Source organism: Bufo bufo, chromosome 4, assembly GCF_905171765.1.
Source record: "Bufo bufo chromosome 4, aBufBuf1.1, whole genome shotgun sequence".
NCBI lineage: Eukaryota > Metazoa > Chordata > Amphibia > Anura > Bufonidae > Bufo > Bufo bufo.
The window spans coordinates 348257590-348278788 of NC_053392.1; the positions used below are offsets into that span (position 1 = coordinate 348257590).

General features: G+C 41.6%; 1 protein-coding gene across 3 annotated transcripts in view; it reads left to right on the forward strand.

The window, feature by feature from the left end:
- Window positions 1-19948, forward strand: part of VGLL2 (vestigial like family member 2) — a 24457-nt gene extending 4509 nt beyond the window's left edge. The window contains exons 3-4 of one of the 3 annotated variants that reach the window (XM_040428915.1): window positions 14152-14661; window positions 19049-19948. In XM_040428915.1, the coding sequence (XP_040284849.1) occupies window positions 14152-14661; window positions 19049-19089 (551 nt within the window). In that variant the 3' untranslated portion in view covers window positions 19090-19948. The other 2 variants (XM_040428916.1, XM_040428914.1) reach the window with 2 other exon arrangements.
- The last annotated feature ends 1251 nt before the right edge of the window (window positions 19949-21199 follow it).

Here is a 21199-nt window from a genome sequence, read left to right on the forward strand (position 1 = left end):
TACTCTTCTATATGTAATCTTATAGACTCTGTAATAACCACATTTCTATTATAGTGTGTCATGGCAGTCACTTCATGTTCACCAAGTCATGTAATAGACCACAGTGTGATACATCAAAGTACTGCATTTAGAATGAATTAAGGGTCACTAACTTTTCAAAAACTTTTAGGCCTCTTACACACAAAGTTTCTTTTTCCGTTTTTTGGATTCTGTATAGGGACCGTATACGGATCCATTCATTTCAATGGATCCGCAAGGTACTCCGTTTGCTTACCGTTTCCATATTTCCGTTTTTCCGTTCCGTTCAAAGATAGGACATGTCCTATTATTATCCGCCTAACAGACAAGGATAGTACTGTTCTATCAGGGGCCAGCTGTTCCGTTCCGCAAAAAAACTGAAATGCACACGGACGTCATCCGTATTTTTTGTGGATCTGTTTTTTGCGGACCGCAAAATACTGAAAAAGCCATACGGTCATGTGCAAGAGGCCTTAATATGTCATAAATATCTTTTTTTTTTTTAAAGTTAGTGACCCTTTAATGATGTGATGATTTAAGATGATACTTTGTGTTAATTGTGATAATGAATCAGTTCTAGTAAATAAAATATTAAAATATTCATAATTTTACCCCTTTTTACACTGCCAATGTATACACACACACATATATGTATATACACACACTTGTATGAAGAGTTCATGTACTGTATATAAATATATATATATATATATATATATATATATATATATATAAAAAATGGCAGAACAGACACATAAATGAAAAAAGCAAATGGGTGCAAAGCCCAAAGGGAATAAGCAATTACCCAATATAAAAACAAAAAAAGGGCAGCACTCCATAATAAAAAAGAAAAAACTTGTATTCACCTAAGTGGTACAGCGATCTTTCAGCTTAACATTAGAGCCTTTCTCAAGCCTGCTGCCCTTTTTTTTATTTATATATATATATATATATATATATACACACACACACACTTGTACACTGTCTTCAGTTCACACACACATTATCTATTTATCTGCAGGTATCTATCTATCATCTTATATATAGATATAGATATACATATACACACTGGTATTCTGTCTTCATGTCCGCACACATAGATAGATGGATATACACACACGTACTCCATTTTCATGTCCTCATACCATATTATTACACCATATTATTGCCATTTAATGCAGTTTTTGGTTTTTGAAGGCAATGACGGGATAGAATCCTAAAGGGAGATGACTTTTAAATGTAAGATCCCTCTTCGCCTCTTTTGTTTTAATCTATTGCCAGTTTACATTAAAATGGCAGATGTAAAGGGTAGGTAGGACCCTTAAAGGGAACCTGTCACCGGGATTTTGTGCATAAAGCTGAAGACATGGGTTGCTAGATGGCTGCTAGCACATCCGCAATATCCAGTCCCCATAGCTCTGTGTGCTTTTATTGTGTAAAAAAAACAGATTTGATACATATGCAAATTACCCTGAGATGAGTCCTGTCCCTGACTCATCTCGCGTACAGGACTCATCTCAGGGACAGGACTCATCTCAGGGTAATTTGCATATGTATCTAATCTGTGTTTTTACACAATAAAAGCACACAGAGCTATGGGGACTGGATATTGCGGATGTGCTAGCGGCCATCTAGCAACCCATGTCCTCAGCTCTATACCCAAAATCCCGGTGACAGGTGATTAAGTCTTCTCTAATTTCCTTCTACTTATCCTTCCTCCACCAACACATAAGAAGGATTGTAACTGTCAATGCATCATAGTGTGTGGGGATATCCTCCTAGACAAGTACATTTAGGTTGATAACATGAGTTTGGGGCACATTGTCTTGATTTGTTGATAGGTGAAGAGAACTTATTGGGAGTGATTATCATAAGAGGCTGTGGCTGTTGGGAGAGTAGTTCTAGCATTGGTTACGTGTGGTCTCTAGTGTCAGACGGGTAGTAAAATGCTGGAGCTTCATTTTTGTGGTTAATATCTTTCATAATAGTCCATCAGCTGTGACTTTGAATGGACTAGCATTTCTCCGATGATTCACATAGGGGCAAGGACCACATGTAGTGCTAGAATGAACAAGTGAGCTGTCAATGGTATGTATTACCAAGATGTAATGAGAACATGCAGCCCATCAACTGGGTACTTAGTTGTCATCAATATAATGTATGTAATGGTATAGAGGAGCTGAATTTGTTATTTAACTCTTTCAACTATCATTAAGGCTGGGTTCAGACCTGAGCGTTTTACAGCGCTTTCCTACGCGCTGTCAAACGCTCAACAGGCAAAAACCAATGTTTCCCTATGGGCATAGTCCTCACCTGAGCGTTTTACAGCGAACGCGCTGTAAAACGCCCTACCCCTCAAGAAGTACAGGAGCTTCTTTGGGGCGTATTTTCGCACGTTCCCGCCCATAGACTTTAGCGGGAACGCGCCTAAATGGGCGTTTGCTTGTTTCCGCCCATTAAAAACGCCTGAAAAAAGCGCATATCGAATACGCTCAGGTCTGAACCCAGCCTAAAAGTAATGCAGTGTGTTAAGGCTATGTTCACATTGCTTCAATTACCTTTAGTTGTTCTGCTCCATCCAACAAAAATGAACAGATCTAGCACATAACTGAAACCTACTGCACCCAACAGAACCCCATTGAGTATAGTGGGTTCTGTTGGGTTTCAATCACAGAGTTTGTCATTTTACTGGACAAAATAGCGCAATATACTCCATTGTTCTGTCTGGCTTTTTTTTTACAGAATCCACAGTGGAGACTCCTAACAGAGATATTGTAAAATTATGCAAAATGACAAACTCAGCCCCTCTAAGGGCACAGCCACACCGTTAAGGGCTCGTTCACACGACCTTTGGTGTCCCGTTGCTGTATTGCGGACCACATTTGCAGATCCGCAATACACAGGCACCGTTCCATTGTCATTCCGCATCACGGATGTGGACCCATTTATTTCAATGGGTCCGCAAATCCGGAGATGCAGAACGGTGCGGAACGGAAGCACGGAACGGAACACTACGGAAGCACTATGGAGTGCTTTCTGGGGTTACGTTCCGTGCCTCCGCACCGCAAAAAAATAGAACATGCTCTATCTTTTTGCGGAACGGAGGGATCGCAGACCCATTCTAGTGAATGGGTCTGTGATCCCCATGCGCCTGCCCCACGGAAGGTGCCCGTGCACTACAGATCGCAATTTTCACGGGACACCAACGATCGAGTGAACGAGCCCTAAGTTTCCTGATGCAGTTTTGAAAGCCAAAATCAGGAGTGGCTCATAAATGGAGAGAAAGTATAAAGGACAGATAGAACTCCTGTTTTTTAAGGTCACTCCCGATTTTGGTTTCCATGTGGCCGCACCCTTACAAGCTTAGGGCTCGTTTACACAAACGTTTTTTGCGTTCCGTATGCGGCCCATTTTTTGAGTTACGTATATGGTCCGTATACGGAGCCATTCATTTCAATGGTTCCACAAAAAAATAATTGAATGTACTCCGTATGTATTCCGTTTCCGTATTCCTGTTTTTCCCTTCCGTTCAAAGATCATGTCCTATTATTGCCCGTAAATCACGTTCCGTGGCTCCTTTCAAGTCAATGGGTCCGCGAAAAAAAACGGAACACATACGGAATGTACTCCGTATGTCTTCCGTATCCGTTCCGTTTTTGCGGAACCATCTATTGAAAATTTTATGCCCAGCCCAATTTTTTTCTATGTAATTACTGTATACTGTATATGCCATACGGAAAAACGAAAACGGAAAAACGGAACCGGAAACACTACTGAAACAAAAAACGGATCCGTTAAAAACACTGAAAAAGCCATACGGTCGTGGGAACGAGCCCTTAATCATGTTACGTCCACGTCCAGGCATGATTCTGCTACAATTGACTTGCTGACATTGAAGCAGCTGATACACCATACTGTAAAAGAAAAGCGAGGCTGTGGCTCCTTTTATGAGTTAATGTCAGCTACAAGGACATTGTAGAATAACTGGAACAGATCGGAAAATGTCACTTTAGTAAAGTATTACTTTCACAATCTTTTGTTATACACTTCAAACAAAAATGGACAATTCTATTGTGGCCATTTTTGTGTGTTTTACTTGTAAACAATTTTCTCAGTTCTCAGCATGATGAACCTTGCAGCAAATGTGCCCTAAAATAATAAAGGCTTTGCCAGATCCGATTAGTCCTGGAAATCAGATTTCACACACTGGGCAACAGTACTATAAATCTGTGCACATCATGTACCTATTTGCACTTTTCTTTTCTAAATCCACTAGAATCCAGACTATAGTATATATTGTAGCATTGACAAGGGCTGGAAGTGAATGGGAGTTACATGCTATGTACAGTATATGGCCGTGGTATCAGGTCTGTGCCATACACCTTCAGGTTACTCTCTTAGGCCTCCTGCACACGACCGTTTTTTTCCCCCGTTTACTGGCCCTTTCGACACGCAAAAAATGCCATTCAGCAAGTTTCTGGCCACAGACATGATCCGCTACAGCCAGTGAGCAGTGATTTCGTGTGTGTCCAGGGGGACTGGGAAGCAGAAAGCAGCATGGGACTTCACTGACATGAATATGTTTTCTTACATTATTTACACCATTGTGAACTGGTTTAAAAATCTTTTTTATTGACAGAACCAGCATCCAGTCTAGGCAGTTTGGACTCAAGGCTGGAATATTTTTATACAATGTAACTATTGTAAATATTGCTACTTTTTCTGTCCGGCGCTTTCAGCGGACATATACCAGCTGTGTCTGCCATAGCACAACCTATATATGTGAGGTCAGTCTAAGGGCTTGTTCACACGACCGTATGGCTTTTTCAGTGTTTTGCGGGCCGTTTTTAACAGATCCGTTTTTCCATTTTTTGTTTCAGTAGTGTTTCCGGTTCCATTCCGTTTTTCCGTATGGCATATACAGTATACAGTAATTATATAGAAAAAATTGGGCTGGGCATAACATTTTCTATAGATGGTTCCGCAAAAACCAAACGGAACGGATATGGAAGACATACGGAGTACATTCCGTATGTGCTCCCGTTTTTTTGCAGACCCATTGACTTGAATGGAGCCACGGAACGTGATTTGCAGGCAATAATAGGACATGTTCTATCTTTGAACAGAACGGAAAAATGGAAATACGGAAACGGAATGCATACGGAGTACATTCCTTTTTTTTGTGGAACTATTGAAATAAATGGTTCCGTATACGGAACCAAAAAAACAGCCCTTATACGGAATGCAAAAAACGTTTGTGTGAACGAGCCCTAAGAGGCAGGAGAAAGGTTTGCGCTTATGAAGAAGATTGCCTAGACTGTACATTTGTTGAAAACTCTCAGTTCTGCAGGTTTTCAGCTTCTAGAATGCTTTCATTAAGGCCTCATGCACACGACCGTTGTGTGCATCCGCGGCCGTTGTTCCATTTTCCGTTTTTTTCCGCGGAAAAATCGGAAAATGCACCGTTTGGCATCCGCGTCCGTGATCCGTGTTTCCAGTCCGTGAAAAAAATATGACCTGTCCTATTTTTTTCACGGACAACGGTTCACAAACCCATTCAAGTCAATGGGTCCGTGAAAAATCACGGATGCACACAAGATTGTCATCCGCATCCGTGTCCGTGATCCGTGTCCGTTTTTTCCTATCCTTTCAAAGGCAAACTTGACTTAAATTTTTTTTTTCATTTTTCATGTCCATGGATCCTCCAAAAATCAAGAATGATCCACGGAAGAAAAAACGGACACGGATCAACGGAAACCGTTTTTGCGGACCGCAAAAAAAACCGTCCGTGTGCATGAGGCCTTACTGACAGCAAGCAGAGTTTGACAATGCTCAAGGAAAAGCTGAAAAATACCATTAAAGGGTTTTCCCACAATTCACATTCATAATGTATCCTCAGGATAGGTCCCCACCTCTAGGACAACTAAAGATCACTAGAGAAGGGGTCCCGAGCCCCCATCCTTCTCACTGCATGACTGCAGTGATTAGGTGTTTGAATGGAGTAATCATGTGTGGTGCCGCTCCATTCAAAGAGTATGGGGCTGACCAGAGGCATGCACAGATATCATAGGGCCTGATACTAAAACTTGGAATGGCCCCCCCCCCCCCCCCCCATTGAGATTTAAAGGGGTTGTCTCATCTCAGACAATGGAGCCATATCACTAGGCTATGCCCCCATTGCCTTATAGGCACCGCTGGGACCCGCACGTATCTCCTAAATGGAGCCCCGCAAAGTGTTGGCTAGAGAACTCTGGTCCGGCCACCACCAAGCACTGTCCCCAAAGAAGTGAATGGGAGCGCACCGCGCATGACCGGCCACCGCTTTCATGCACTTCTATGGGGCCAACGGAAATAGCCAAGCCAGCACTCGGCTATTTCCTGCGCCCCCAAAGATAATGAATTTAGGCTGTGCGCCCTCCACCACTTTCAGGGCTCCGTTCTCGATATAGGTGCAGGTCCCAGCGGTGAGACCTACACCTTTTTAAGGCAATGGGGGCATATCCTAGCAATATGCCCCCATTGTCTGATATGAGACAACCCCTTTAAAACAAATTTACTAATTTTTTTTATTATTTGTGGAGGAATGTTTTAATAAAAGAGTCACGCTTTCACCCACTTTCCCAAAGTGAAACAGGTACTTTAGAAATATGGCGCTCATTCTGAACACTAGATTTCTCAATGTATTTACCAGACAACCAACCTAAATACATTGATAAATTTCCCCATACAACTCTAGATCTCTTGCTTTCCTTCACATAGTACATGATAAAACTGGCTCCCTGCCTCCACCACTAGGAGAGTTCAGTGCACAGGAATTTATACAGCTGCCACTGAACTCAATGGAAGCTGTAAAATGGTTATGTACTGAGCTACCCATTGTGGTCGCTGCAGGTAATAACTGTGATTTATATTGGGAATAGAAGGAGGAGTTCAGTGTTGGCCCCCCTCCTTACCACAGCATTGACCTGGTCTCCCTCTGGTAAGTGCAACACTGGAGGGTACTACCTGTTTCCCTTAGCCCCTTTTTATTTATTTATATCTTTGAAACATATATAATACAGCATTAAGGGGTCATCCCACAAAAAGTGTTCCTATGCAATGAATAGGACATTGCAAATGCATAATATATGTAATAAAATATTGTTAGTTTTTTATGTACATTACATTTTTCTCTTTGGCAGCACCCCCTGCTGTTTCTCCTTCTTGTCCATCTTCTGCTGCATTCAGTGGTGGACACACATGCTCAGTAGCTTCCCTGCTCTCTTCCTTCTCTCAGTGTGGGCACATTGATCTTACAGAGAAACAAGTGAAGCAGCCCAGACACCTTTCATGTATTCGTCCCTGCTTCTAAATTCATAGAAGAATGTAGATCTCTCTCTATCTCTAAGATAGTGGAGAAGGAAATTGTTGGGGGTGTTACATACCACATGCATCTCTGGAGCTATGTGTGAGGGACTATTTTCTATGTCGGAGAGAAAGGTTTTAACAAGAACTAATTGCAATGCATCCTGGGAGATGGCTTGATGAGCTGCTGCCCACTCAGATATGCGATATAATATATAAAATATTTAAAATTTATGGGATAACTCCTTTATAGGTAAGGATGTGTTAGTTTTATTGTAAGTATCTCTAATTTGGAGACAAATACAATACAGCCTGGGAACACATAGTGGTCCTGATATGGGTGAAAACTGCCCTGGCACTTGGTTTACTGCAAATTTCTTATAGCCACACATTGCATTTAATATGTAAAATGTCAAAAAAAAAATGGTGTTTTACCTAGTACCTAGTAAATCACCGACCCTGTGCTGCAATATGATATGGTAGATACTGTTGTATGATGTCACCAGCCTCTGCTCACTCATTCCATGGAGGAGACTTTGCTGATGTCTAATATTAGATATTAGCACAGTGTTTGGAAGCAGTTTTAGGCAACAGCTTAGATGTGAAGTTGTGACATTCAATGAGCCCCTGACATTTTATTGAAAGTGTTTCAAGGGTCACCTTAATTTATAGTTGTTTTTGCTACCTGGCCCCCTTCACTGGTCTTCCGGTCCTTGTGTGTAAGATTCTGGATGGACAGGGTCATGTGTGCTACTGCAACCAATGACTGGACTCAGAAATGACATGACCCAAGCATGATATAAACCCAGCGGTGTGTGTGACCTTGTCCATCCTGACGTTTACAGGCCAGTAAAGGGAGCCCAACCAAAGTGCTGGGTAGTGATGGACGAACATTGGCCGGGACGGTTCGCGAACGCGACGTTCAAATGTTCACGAACCGTGTGTTCGCAGTGGGCCCCATAGACTTGAATGGCAGGCGAACCTGAAAAACCTTCAGTTCATATTTGCAGCCACCAAATAATTACTAGAAGTGCACAAATAGTCCCAGAACATGGACAGTGACATACCAGATGTATTATTCGAATTTGCGATCTCCATTCATTATTTTTTTTTCAATGCAAAATATTGGCAATGTAATTCTCACGTATGCGCATGCGCAAAATAGCCGCGGCCTACTACAGCAACTGGTTTCCACCAGACTGAAGTTGGATGTGATCAGAAAAGATGGTTGGCAACAATTTTCGCCACGTTGAGGAAGAACTTCTGGTCACTGTAAGTGATTTGACATTAAAGCAGTGTATTTGATTACATTTCACATGCATGTTAGAACAATCGCTGTATATGCCGATCGAGTGTTTAAAAAAAAGCGCCATTGCGAAAATCCCTAATGATGCGATTATTTTTTTCGCGGTACACACAACCACTTTACCAACTGTCAAATTGAACGGGGTTAGCCACTGATCGACCTGTGACTGTAGAGCTAAAAGCAGTGCAGGACCGGTGTGGTTTTTGGCTTCCAGGCACAACAGACGCAGCACAGCATGGCAACGTCTCACCTGGCACGTCAAATAAGTTCTGGGGTGCTTGGGGGGCGCAGCGGAAGAGGCAATAGCAGCAGAAAAGGAGGAGTCAGCCGAGGAGGAGAGGGAGGATGGAGTAGGAGGAGGAGAAGAAGAGGCAGGTCTGCATGCAATCCGTGGCGGTAACACCAAGTCCACACGGGTGTCACGGGTTGAATGCTTGATGTCCGTCAGAAGGTTCACCCAGTGGGCAGTAAAAGTTATGTACCTTCCCTGCCCGTGTTTGCTAGACCACGTGTCTGTGGTCAGATGTATCTTGGCACCGACACTGTGTGCCAGAGATACATTCACTTGCCGCTGAATGTGGCCATATAGCTTTGGGATGCCCTTCTGGGAGAAATATTTCCTTCTGGGGACTTTCCATTGCGGTGTGCCAATGGCCCCAAATTTTCTAAAGGCCTCCGAGTCCACCAGTTTATATGGCAGTAGTTGGCGGGCTAGCAAGTTTTTCTGACAAGCCAGCAGTCAGCCGTTGGGCAAGAGGGTTATCCGGCATCATCATCTTTTTTTGCTCGAACATTTGGGGCAAGGAAGCCTGCCTTTTGCCAGATGAACGCGACGACGGCACAGTGAAAGGTGGAGTGGAGGACAACTGGGAGGAGAGACTAGAAGGAGAAGAGGCAGGACAGGGAGCGCTGGGAGTGCGGCTTTGTGGGTTCTGATGGTGTTGCTCCCACTGGGCTCGGTGATGGGAGGCCAGGTGCCTTCTTGAGACGGTCGTCCCTAGGTGAGTGTTGGGCTTGCTGCGACTTATGCGTTTCAAGCACAGGCTGCAGATGGCAACATTATTGTCACCAGCGGACACGTTAAAAAAAGCCCACACTGCGTAGCCATGTGCCGGAGTCCTGGGAGCGCCAGATGCGACCGTGCATGGTGGATGGCTAGTTCCAGATACATTAGCAGTCTGCTTTTTGCCTCCTGTGCCCTGCGAGCTCTGCCTGCTTCTACTCCCTCTCTGCTGATCCGTCTCTTCCTCTGAACTCCCCTCCTCTTCCTGCACGTGACGTCCATCGACACGTAATCATCGTCACCTTCACCGCCACTGACATTAGAGATCTCGGAGTAGGCAGCAACAGCGGGGACCACCCTCCTTGGACTGATCTGGGTACTGTCGTCAGACTGCTGGGTGGCGGCCGTTGATGCCTCCTCTTCCTCATCCGATGCCAAGAATAACTGCGCATCGGTAAGGTCTTCTTGGAATGGATGGGAAAATAATTCCTGTGACTCTGACAGAGGGGATATGGTGGTGGTGGTGGTGTCTTTGGGGGTGCACACAGCAGAGAGTGAAGAGGGTGCAGATAGAGAGTGAAAAGGGTGCAGATAGAGAGGATGAGGAGGGTGCAGAATCGGGAGGTTGAGCGAGCCACTCAACCAAGTCTGGTGCATCCTTTGACGTAATCGCACGCACCTTCTGTGACTTCCCACTTTGGCTCCGGCCGGGTGCACCTGCCCAAACCTTACCACCCCTGCGGAATGGCCTGCCTCTTCCTCTGCCTGTCATTTTCAATATGACCCTGTGACAAAAGTCCCTATAGAAGAGCAGTATTTGTGGAAGAAGGTATATAACACCCCTGCCTCAATCAGTTTTTTTGGGGGGCAACTGGTATATCACACCAGTAGAAATTATTTGTTCCAATAGCGTTTGTCACTCTGTGTAGATGCGATAACGCAGCAAAACGGCAGACAAATGCTGCACTACCTAAATGCACTATATAGAACGTATATTATTGGTATATAACACCCCTGCTTCAATGAATTTTTTGGGGGGCAAACTGGTAAATCACACCAGTAGAATTTTTTTTTTCCAATGTCGTTTGTCACTCTGTGTAGCTGCAGTATCTCAGCAGAACCGCACACAACTGCTGCATAATACAATTGCACTTTAATATACTTTCTACAGGGAGTGCAGAATTATTAGGCAAGTTGTATTTTTGAGGATTCATTTTATTATTGAACAACAACCATGTTCTCAATGAACCCAAAAAACTCATTAATATCAAAGCTGAATATTTTTGGAAGTAGTTTTTAGTTTGTTTTTAGTTTTAGCTATTTTAGGGGGATATCTGTGTGTGCAGGTGACTATTACTGTGCATAATTATTAGGCAACTTAACAAAAAACAAATATATACCCATTTCAATTATTTATTTTTACCAGTGAAACCAATATAACATCTCTAAATTCTCAAATATACATTTCTGACATTCAAAAACAAAACAAAAACAAATCAGTGACCAATATAGCCACCTTTCTTTGCAAGGACACTCAAAAGCCTGCCATCCATGGATTCTGTCAGTGTTTTGATCTGTTCACCATTAACATTGCGTGCAGCAGCAACCACAGCCTCCCAGACACTGTTCAGAGAGGTGTACTGTTTTCCCTCCTTGTAAATCTCACATTTGATGATGGACCACAGGTTCTCAATGGGGTTCAGATCAGGTGAACAAGGAGGCCATGTCATTAGATTTTCTTCTTTTATACCCTTTCTTGCCAGCCACGCTCTGGAGTACTTGGACGCGTGTGATGGAGCATTGTCCTGCATGAAAATCATGTTTTTCTTGAAGGATGCAGACTTCTTCCTGTACCACTGCTTGAAGAAGGTGTCTTCCAGAAACTGGCAGTAGGACTGGGAGTTGAGCTTGACTCCATCCTCAACCCGAAAAGGCCCCACAAGCTCATCTTTGATGATACCAGCCCAAACCAGTACTCCACCTCCACCTTGCTGGCGTCTGAGTCGGACTGGAGCTCTCTGCCCTTTACCAATCCAGCCACGGGCCTATCCATCTGGCCCATCAAGACGCACTCTCATTTCATCAGTCCATAAAACCTTAGAAAAATCAGTCTTGAGATATTTCTTGGCCCAGTCTTGACGTTCCAGCTTGTGTGTCTTGTTCAGTGGTGGTCGTCTTTCAGCCTTTCTTACCTTGGCCATGTCTCTGAGTATTGCACACCTTGTGCTTTTGGGCACTCCTGTGATGTTGCAGCTCTGAAATATGGCCAAACTGGTGGCAAGTGGCATCTTGGCAGCTGCACGCTTGACTTTTCTCAGTTCATGGGCAGTTATTTTGCGCCTTGGTTTTTCCACACGCTTCTTGCGACCCTGTTGACTATTTTGAATGAAACGCTTGATTGTTCGATGATCACGCTTCAGAAGCTTTGCAATTTTAAGAGTGCTGCATCCCTCTGCAAGATATCTCACTATTTTTGACTTTTCTGAGCCTGTCAAGTCCTTCTTTTGACCCATTTTGCCAAAGGAAAGGAAGTTGCCTAATAATTATGCACACCTAATATAGGGTGTTGATGTCATTAGACCACACCCCTTCTCATTACAGAGATGCACATCACCTAATATGCTTAATTGGTAGTAGGCTTTCGAGCCTATACAGCTTGGAGTAAGACAACATGCATAAAGAGGATGATGTGGTCAAAATACTCATTTGCCTAATAATTCTGCACGCAGTGTATGTTAGAAAGTATATCACATCCCTCAGTATGTCACACCTATCGATAACACACCTATACCGGTCCTTAAAAGGACTTTTGTGGCCCTATTAGCTAGCGATTTGTGTCCCTAACAGCCTGTCCCTGCTCCACACAGCAACCTCTCCCTACACTGGCAAAAGACTGAATGTAAAATGGCGGCCAGTTTTTTTTTTTTTTAGAGGGTGGGGGTATGTCCATGTGCTGAAACGTCTCAATTGGCTGTCCTGTACCACCTGATGGATGTGTCATGGGTCAAAGTTCTTCACAATGTAAAAGAATATGGCGGGCGCGAATATCGCCATATGTTCGGCGAATCGCAAACTCATAAAGTTCACCGTGAAACGACCGCCGGGCGAACAGCAAGGCCATCTCTAGTGGTGGAAACCAAATGAGTGGAGTCTTTTCCACCGGTAGAGCAGCATGGGGTTGAAATTGAAAAAAAAAATACTGCTAATTAGAGCTGTAGACAGGCATTTCTTCACCCAGGACAAAGATTCAGTGTGGTGTTCCCCAGTGCGGTGTTTTAGAATTAGTAATTCAAAGTTGCACTACCCCAAAAAAATTGTTACAATTTATTTACACCATTTACATAGAACTACAGCTACAAGTTGGATTGTCAGTAATGCAAACACAATGGTGCTATATCACAAACATAAATTGTACCCCTATGCTGCATGCTATGCTCACATACATGCACAACATACATATTACATATAGTTACACACATTGCACATACTTACCTCTCTTCAGAGCTGTCACATGTCAGCAATATTGACCAACGCCTGCTTCTTGCCTGAACTGCTACCTGAACTCCTTCCCCCCACCCTTTTCTTTCAGTCCCGACAGAGCTGCTGCCGGATCAAGTTACAACAGCCAGTCACTAGAGATAGGAGAGGGAGGGGGAAGGCACTGATTCCAGAGACATTTTCCTACACTTCTATCATACATTGCAAAATTATTACATAGTGTGGTGCCTAAGCAACAGTGTCATACAATAGCAAAGAAAAAAAACAGCACTTGTCTTAAATTTGGGGATTTTTTATGATTTTTTAAAAAAATCTGTTGCAGAGAGTCAAGGGACAGGGGCAATTTTCTGGATTGTGTTATTTTTAATAATAGGCCTACATAGTATAGAACAGGGATCAGCAACCTGCGGCACTCCAGATGTTGTGAAACAACTCCCAGCATGCTCTATGGGAGTCCCAAGAACAGCCTAGCAAGTTTGCATGCTGGGAGTTGTAGTTTCACAACAGCTGGAGTGCCGGAGGTTGCTGATCACTGGTATAGAATATACTAAAGTTTGGATTGTGGTAAGGCTCTGTTCAGGCTCTGTTCACACTTTATTATATATCTCTGACAGAAGTCGGCAGTGTATGCCCCTGTATAGGCATACAATGGAACATGTTGTCCATAGGATCCCATTGTAAGAAAACATGGCATATGTATAAGAGAGCATGGCAATATATTCTTTCGTATACAGTGAAATAAAATTATACCAAAAATATCTTAATTGCTAGATACCATATATATTTAATAAGTGAACAGACCTAAAATTATAGTAGGAGAAATTAATATTCTAATACAGGCAGTTTATGATGCTGCATTGTTTTTCATGATGATATCTTAAAGGTAATAACTGAACTTGCAGTTTTACTTAAAACCACAAATACAAATTTCACAATTTTATTTTTTTGAGATGATAAAGTGATACTTTGTGTTATTCCACAGACCCATCTTTCCCAATGAGTCAACGAAGCTTTCCTCCATCCTTTTGGAACAGCAGCTACCAGCCATCTGCAGCTCCACCAACCCTGGGCAGCAGCCTAGCCAGTCCTCTAAGTGGTCCTCACACAGAAATCCCTTTTGGAGCAGACCCTTATTCCCCTGCTTCTCTTCATAGCCATCTACACCAGGGACCACCTGAACCTTGGCACCATGCACATCACCATCACCACCATCCATATTCTATTGGTGGAGCTATAAACAGTCAGGGTTCCAGTTATCCACGGGCTGCTATGCATGAGGTATACAGTGCACACTTTGATCCCCGCTACAGTTCTCTACTTGTCCCGGCATCAGTCAGACCTCACAGAATCACACCAGCAGGAACGGCGCCTGGTGCCACACAGTGCGACCTAAGCAAGGGAGAGCCATCTGGATCTGCATGGACAAGCCCTGGTCCATATCCAGGACCAGCAGGAGACATGGGACAAAGCCTTGGCCTCAATGTTGATGCAGGTAAGCAGAGCTGGAATTCATTCACCACCACTTAGGGATGTCACTTTTGGATCTATGATGTCATTATCTAAATTTAAGAGCATAAAAATAAATACCATACCCCAAATCCTGACCAGCAACTATTTTCCCAGGTGAAACTCTAGAAACATAAATGCTAGTCAGTCCTCATGCACACGGCCGTCGCCCGGCTGTGGCCGTATTGCGGCCTGCAAACAGCTGGTCCGTAATATGCGGGCACCTGCCGTGTGCTCCCTGCATCATGGATGTGGACCCATTCACTTGAATGGGTCTGCAATCCGGAGCTGCGGTGCAGAACGGAGGCACAGAACCCCACGGAAGCACTACGGAGTACTTCCGTGGTGTTTTTGTCCGTGCCTCCGCATTGCAAAAAAATAGAACATGTTCTATTTTTTTGCGGCGCGGACGGATCACGGACCCATTGAAGTTGAATGGGTCTCGATCAATCCCAGCCGCCGCACGGACGTTGCCCGTGCATTGGGGACTGCAAATTGCGGTCCCCAATGCATGGAATGGCTGCAAAACGGCCATGTGCATGAGGCCTTAATCAGTACTCACCACCAGTGCTTCTGCAGAAAAGTAGGTGACTAGGTTGTAGTTCTTAACTATTTTACTAACACCCAACTGGTGAGTATGCTGGATTTCCAGTGATCTAGCTCTGTCACCTGCTTGACAGCATTAGAAGGCTTAATCATTTCAATGGGCCACTCTGTTTTAGGGCCCATTCAGACGGCTGTAGTGCTTTGCGGATCTGCAAATTGCAGATTCGCAAAACAAGGACACCGGCCGTGTGCGTTCCGCTATTTTCGGACCGCACATGCACTCAACCATAATAGAAAATGCCTATTCCTGTCTACGATTGCGGACAAGAATAGGGCAAGCTCTATCTTTTCCCCGGAGCCGTGGAACAGAACCCACGGATGCGGACAGCACATGGTAAGCTGTCCATATCTTTTGCGGTCCCATTGAAATGAATGGGTCCGCAACCGTTCCGCATAATTGGGCAACGGAGGCGGACTCATTCATACGCCTGTTTGAATAAGTCCTTAAACACATCAATGGCTTTCATTACAGGATATACTAAGTGTATTTCGACATTACATATTGCCATAATATTTTACAAATAACTATGTATTTGTTTGATATGCCTTGTTAGAATTTAGAAGTTATGATGTTTTTCAAGCATTCCCCTCTATATTTTTTTAGGAAAATGCTTTTATAAAATAACTCACTTTAAAAAAAATGGCAGTAAAATGCATTTAAAAAAAAAACACGATAAATGATGCATCGAACAGCATAGAGCTGCATAAAGCTGGCCATGCATGGTGAGATTTCTCAGTAATAAGTTGAGCTCTGTAAATGAATGAAATAGACACAATTAATTATGGGTGCTGCTGCAGTATGTTTTTTTTTTTTTAACCTTTTTTGAGACACTATTGAATGCATGCATTTTTGAGGCTACCTTCACATATTTCAGTTATGCCCAGTTAGTTTTTTTTTGCCAGGACCTGGACACAACTGTGTACTGCATTATAGTGTACAGATCCAGCGCCAGATAGAAAAACATCCGGCATCACAACTAATACTCCAGATGTATGAGAATGATACCATAGAAAACTATGGAATCATTTCTGGCTCAGTTCCCTTCTGTTTTTAGGGGAACTGAGCCGAATAGCTGGACATATGTGGAGGGAGTTTTTGGGTATGGCATTTTTTGCCACAAACAGTTTTTTTTTCTAGTCTTTTTTTCCTATAGAGAAACTATAAAAAAAAAAAGAAAAAGAGGTCAATGGACAACATTTAACATCAATTCGTGGTAGTTTTTGCAGCAAAAAAAAACAACACAGCATTTAAAAAAGAAATCATCCTTAATTTTTGGTGATTCATTCATACACTGAAAGATATTTATTAGATCACCTTTGCACTCAATGGAGCAGTGATCAAGCCCACTAATAAATTACAAATGACCAGCTGTGAAATGATTTTCCAAAAACTTCCATAGATAAGTTTTATTTTGAACAATTGCATGCAGTAGTTTATCCTCATTTCATTGTTATCTCACACTTTGAAGCTTTATAAAATTTTGCCACTTATGGGCAGCTGAAGTCAGCCGTAGGCTTTAGGTAACCTGTTCTTCCGTCAATAAGTTATGGCTGGACTTTGAATGTGGAGTCAAAGACTTTAGTCTTTCACTGATAATATACTGTACTCCTGGGCTAGAAATAGTATTCACACATGTAAGGAAATGAAAAACTTTCACTGATTCACTTTGAATATTGTAAGGGCTTTTCTAACAATTTTCTAGATTCTTCATCAAACATGATAAGCTAAAGAAATAGATTTCCAACCCTTCATTTCAACTTATTAAATAATCCTGAAATAACAAATGACCAATTATTTTCCAATAAATGGTTACAAACCACAGTACTAATAAGTGTGCAGTAGTGCACTCACAACAATTATATTGAAAGCATGTAGAAGGGGCCTGGAGTATGTGGAAGAACCCCTCAAATAACTTCATGGAGATACATAATAATTGTCCTACAAATCATAGGCTTGGAGACAACAGCATGGTTGAAAACTCGAACCGTGTGGAGAATCAAAGAACAAAGGCTGCTAATTGACAGCCATCTTATCTATCTGGTGGTGGTTAGAGGACTTCTCACTTTCCGTTCTTCTGAATTGTTTTTCTGTGTTTGCACTGCCAATAGTTAACCATTCATTCCATCCATGCAATACATTCCTGCTCTGAACATTTATCTCAGTTGTGTTTGTTTGGAGTTTTCTTTCCTGGATTGTGAAAGATATTGTTTCAGGTTCTTTGAGTCAGGATATGGATAATTTATCAGGTCAGACTGTGTATGTTGTGATGTGCCTACAACTGAAAGGAATCCCTGTACAGACTGATATTGGCAGCCTGGTGTATAAAAAGCACAAATGGTGTCAACTAGTCTTCACCATAGTAAATGAATATACTAACAAATCCTAAAAAGGATTTTTTGACAAGCTATTAGAACATGATTCCTGCTCCTCAGTTAGTTAATATATGCTATGAATGTTGCATTCTCAGATTAGTTTTTGGCTGTTGCGTTATAATATTTTTCATAGCATTTAGCGACATCAAGAGAGGGAGCGTAAAAGTCAATTAAACTAATCCATAATAAGTCTATAAGGATATTTGATTGTGATGTTGACAGGAAAACAGTTGACGGAATTAAAAAATCAAGGTCAATGATAAAAACAAACTTTAAAAAAGAGAGATAGGATGATGAGGGGTCTGAACCAACAAATCCAGAGAAGAGGAGAGAGGAGAATACTTGAGGTTAATAAAACAAGACCTAGTCATGAGGAACATCTCAGATAAACTGCAAAGTTTTGATGGGACCTCAAACATTCACTGTTATCAAATTAAATCTATAAAATCAGATTTTATTGAATATCTTTTATTTCAGAAGTGCAGGAGTACACAAAGTTGAAAAGCAGGTATATTAGAATAGATAGATAGATAGATAGATAGATAGATATGAGATAGATATACGTGGGAAAGAGAGAGAAAATGCATATCTAAACAGAAAAAGGTTAGCTAAAAAGGTCTACGTAGATTGAGTACAAAGAGGGTTAAGAAAACATAGAAGAATAATAGTTATTTGATTTCAAATATTCATGAATACAGAGTATATGAATTTCTTTGTCACAGGCTCCACTTTGCAGTCTAAACTCTCATGACTTTTATCCAGGGTACAAAGTTGCTGCAATCACCGTGTACAGCAAAAGTCACTTAAAATTTTGAAGAGCTTTCATACACATGGAAAACTATTATTCTTTATCTCTAATCTTTTGCACTGAGAATCTTCCATTACAAGCTATTTCTATATCATTTAAGCACCTAAAGGGGTTCTATAGTTTTATATCTAGTTTGGTATACATATGTCTTACACTTTGATATTGTTTATATTGATTTGTGTAGTGCCTTCACATTTAATGTAGAATATAACACAAGTATATGTGCTCCTCTATTATAAGTTTATTTTTGAAAATATATAGACTAGACCTATAGAATCCCTTTGAAGTTACATCAATATACCTATTTCCTTAAGCAGTGGCCATCCATACTATTATTTTACCCTGTCCTTAAATATCTTGTACCTTTAATTCTTTCCACCCTTTTCACCCACCTCTCTTCCTCATTCTCCTTCTCTGCCTCCTCCATTCCCAGGTTTACAGCCTCAGGATAAAAGCAAGGATCTGTACTGGTTTTAAAACCTGTTGCCCCTGTAGATCCTCTCCACCTTGTAGAATTGGTGGCAATTCTGAGCTGACATGGAATTGCTTTGGTTTGGTGGTAACAGCTTGTGATCTTGGTTTTCAGCTCGACGTTACACCTTCTGTGGAGGACCTCTCCTGAGCTGATCTTCTCAAAGACTCTCAGTCAAATCACTTAATCCAAGGCCCAGAACCCATGTGTTCCAGCACTAAGACTGCAACCAGAGGATTGGAACAGGACTCCATACAACCGGCCATGCTGGAGACTTTCTTAATTCCTCCTTGCTCAAAGACTCATATTTTTATTTAAAATGTGATTGACAAAATAATTGGTGCCACCAAAAATATATAGAGAGATATAATTATATATTAATATAATTAACTTGCATTCTTATGGGGGAAAAAAAGACTATTTTTGTTGTTAATATTTTTTATGCCTTTGTGAAAATGTACTTTCAAAACCAAGCTGCCTGAAGAACAAAAGTCCCGTTTGTTTGTAATAATCTTTATGTGGTTACACAGACAAAGCACACACATCCCACATGCAGACTATGGACATAAATAAAAGGACTAGAGGTCGATGGACTCAAAGCCCATATGTGGACATTCAATCCAGTGTGTTGTGAATGGCAAGAATCTATCCAGGGCCACCTGCCCAAAGCTTATAGAAATGCAGCTGTTAGATGGACAACTGTTCAAACTCCAGAAATATGACAAGCAAGGTGGCACTTCTCAGGGTTTAGCCCAACAATTGCATTTGATTTTTTTTTTTTTTACAAGAGAATTTTATGATGAAAGAAAAATCGCTTTTCAAAACTGACAGCCTGTACATGGATGGAACAACTGCAGCAGAGTGAAAGGTGATACTCTGCAGAGACACATTTTAGTGTGGCCAATGCATCTCCGTGTGTGTATATGTTGCTGTCATCTTGTCACTTTAATTTGTTTGGGAAACTGTGAGAGATGTATTTAATTGTAGGGTTTCTGCATTAAAATATCTTCACGTTGAACTGCTGATCATTGACCTATAGGATTATTATTACATAGGGGAAAATGTAGAGCTAATAAATTGTTTATATCACCTATCAGGCATATTGCACAATGTACTTATATCACTGCAATTGTTTTATAGCAGTCACACGGATACAGAAGCAGCCACACATATTGAAGATGTTCAGTTGGGTATAGAAGCAGTGACACATATTTAAGAAGTTCAGTTTAGTATAGAAGCAGCCACACATTTAAGAAGTTCAGTTGGGTATAGAAGCAGCCACACATATTGAAGATGTTCAGATGGGTATAGAAGCAGTGACACATATTTAAGAAGTTCAGTTGGGTATAGAAGCAGTCACACATATTGAAGATGTTCAGTTGGGTATAGAAGCAGTGACACATATTTAAGAAGTTCAGTTTAGTATAAAAGCAGCCACACATTTAAGAAGTTCAGTTGGGTATAGAAGCAGCCACACATATTGAAGATGTTCAGATGGGTATAGAAGCAGTGACACATATTTAAGAAGTTCAGTTGGGTATAAAAGCAGTCACACATATTGAAGATGTTCAGATGGGTATAGAAGCAGTCACACATATTGAAGATGTTCAGATGGGTATAGAAGCAGTCACACATATTGAAGATGTTCAGTTGGGTATAGAAGCAGTCACTCATATTTAAGAAGTTCAGTTGGGTATAGAAGCAGTCACACATATTTAAGAAGTTCAGTTTAGTATAGAAGCAGTCACACATATTTAAGAAGTTCAGTTTAGTATAGAAGCAGTCACACATATTTAAGAAGTTCAGTTTAGTATAGAAGCAGTCACACATATTTAAGAAGTTCAGTTGGGTATAGAAGCAGTCACACATATTTAAGAAGTTCAGTTTAGTATAGAAGCAGTCACACATATTTAAGAAGTTCAGTTGGGTATAGAAGCAGTCACACATATTGAAGATGTTCAGATGGGTATAGAAGCAGTCACACATATTGAAGATGTTCAGATGGGTATAGAAGCAGTCACACATATTGAAGATGTTCAGTTGGGTATAGAAGCAGTCACACATATTTAAGAAGTTCAGTTGGGTATAGAAGCAGTGACACATATTTAAGAAGTTCAGTTTAGTATAGAAGCAGTCACACATATTTAAGAAGTTCAGTTGGGTATAGAAGCAGTCACACATATTTAAGAAGTTCAGTTTAGTATAGAAGCAGTCACACATATTTAAGAAGTTCAGTTTAGTATAGAAGCAGTCACACATATTTAG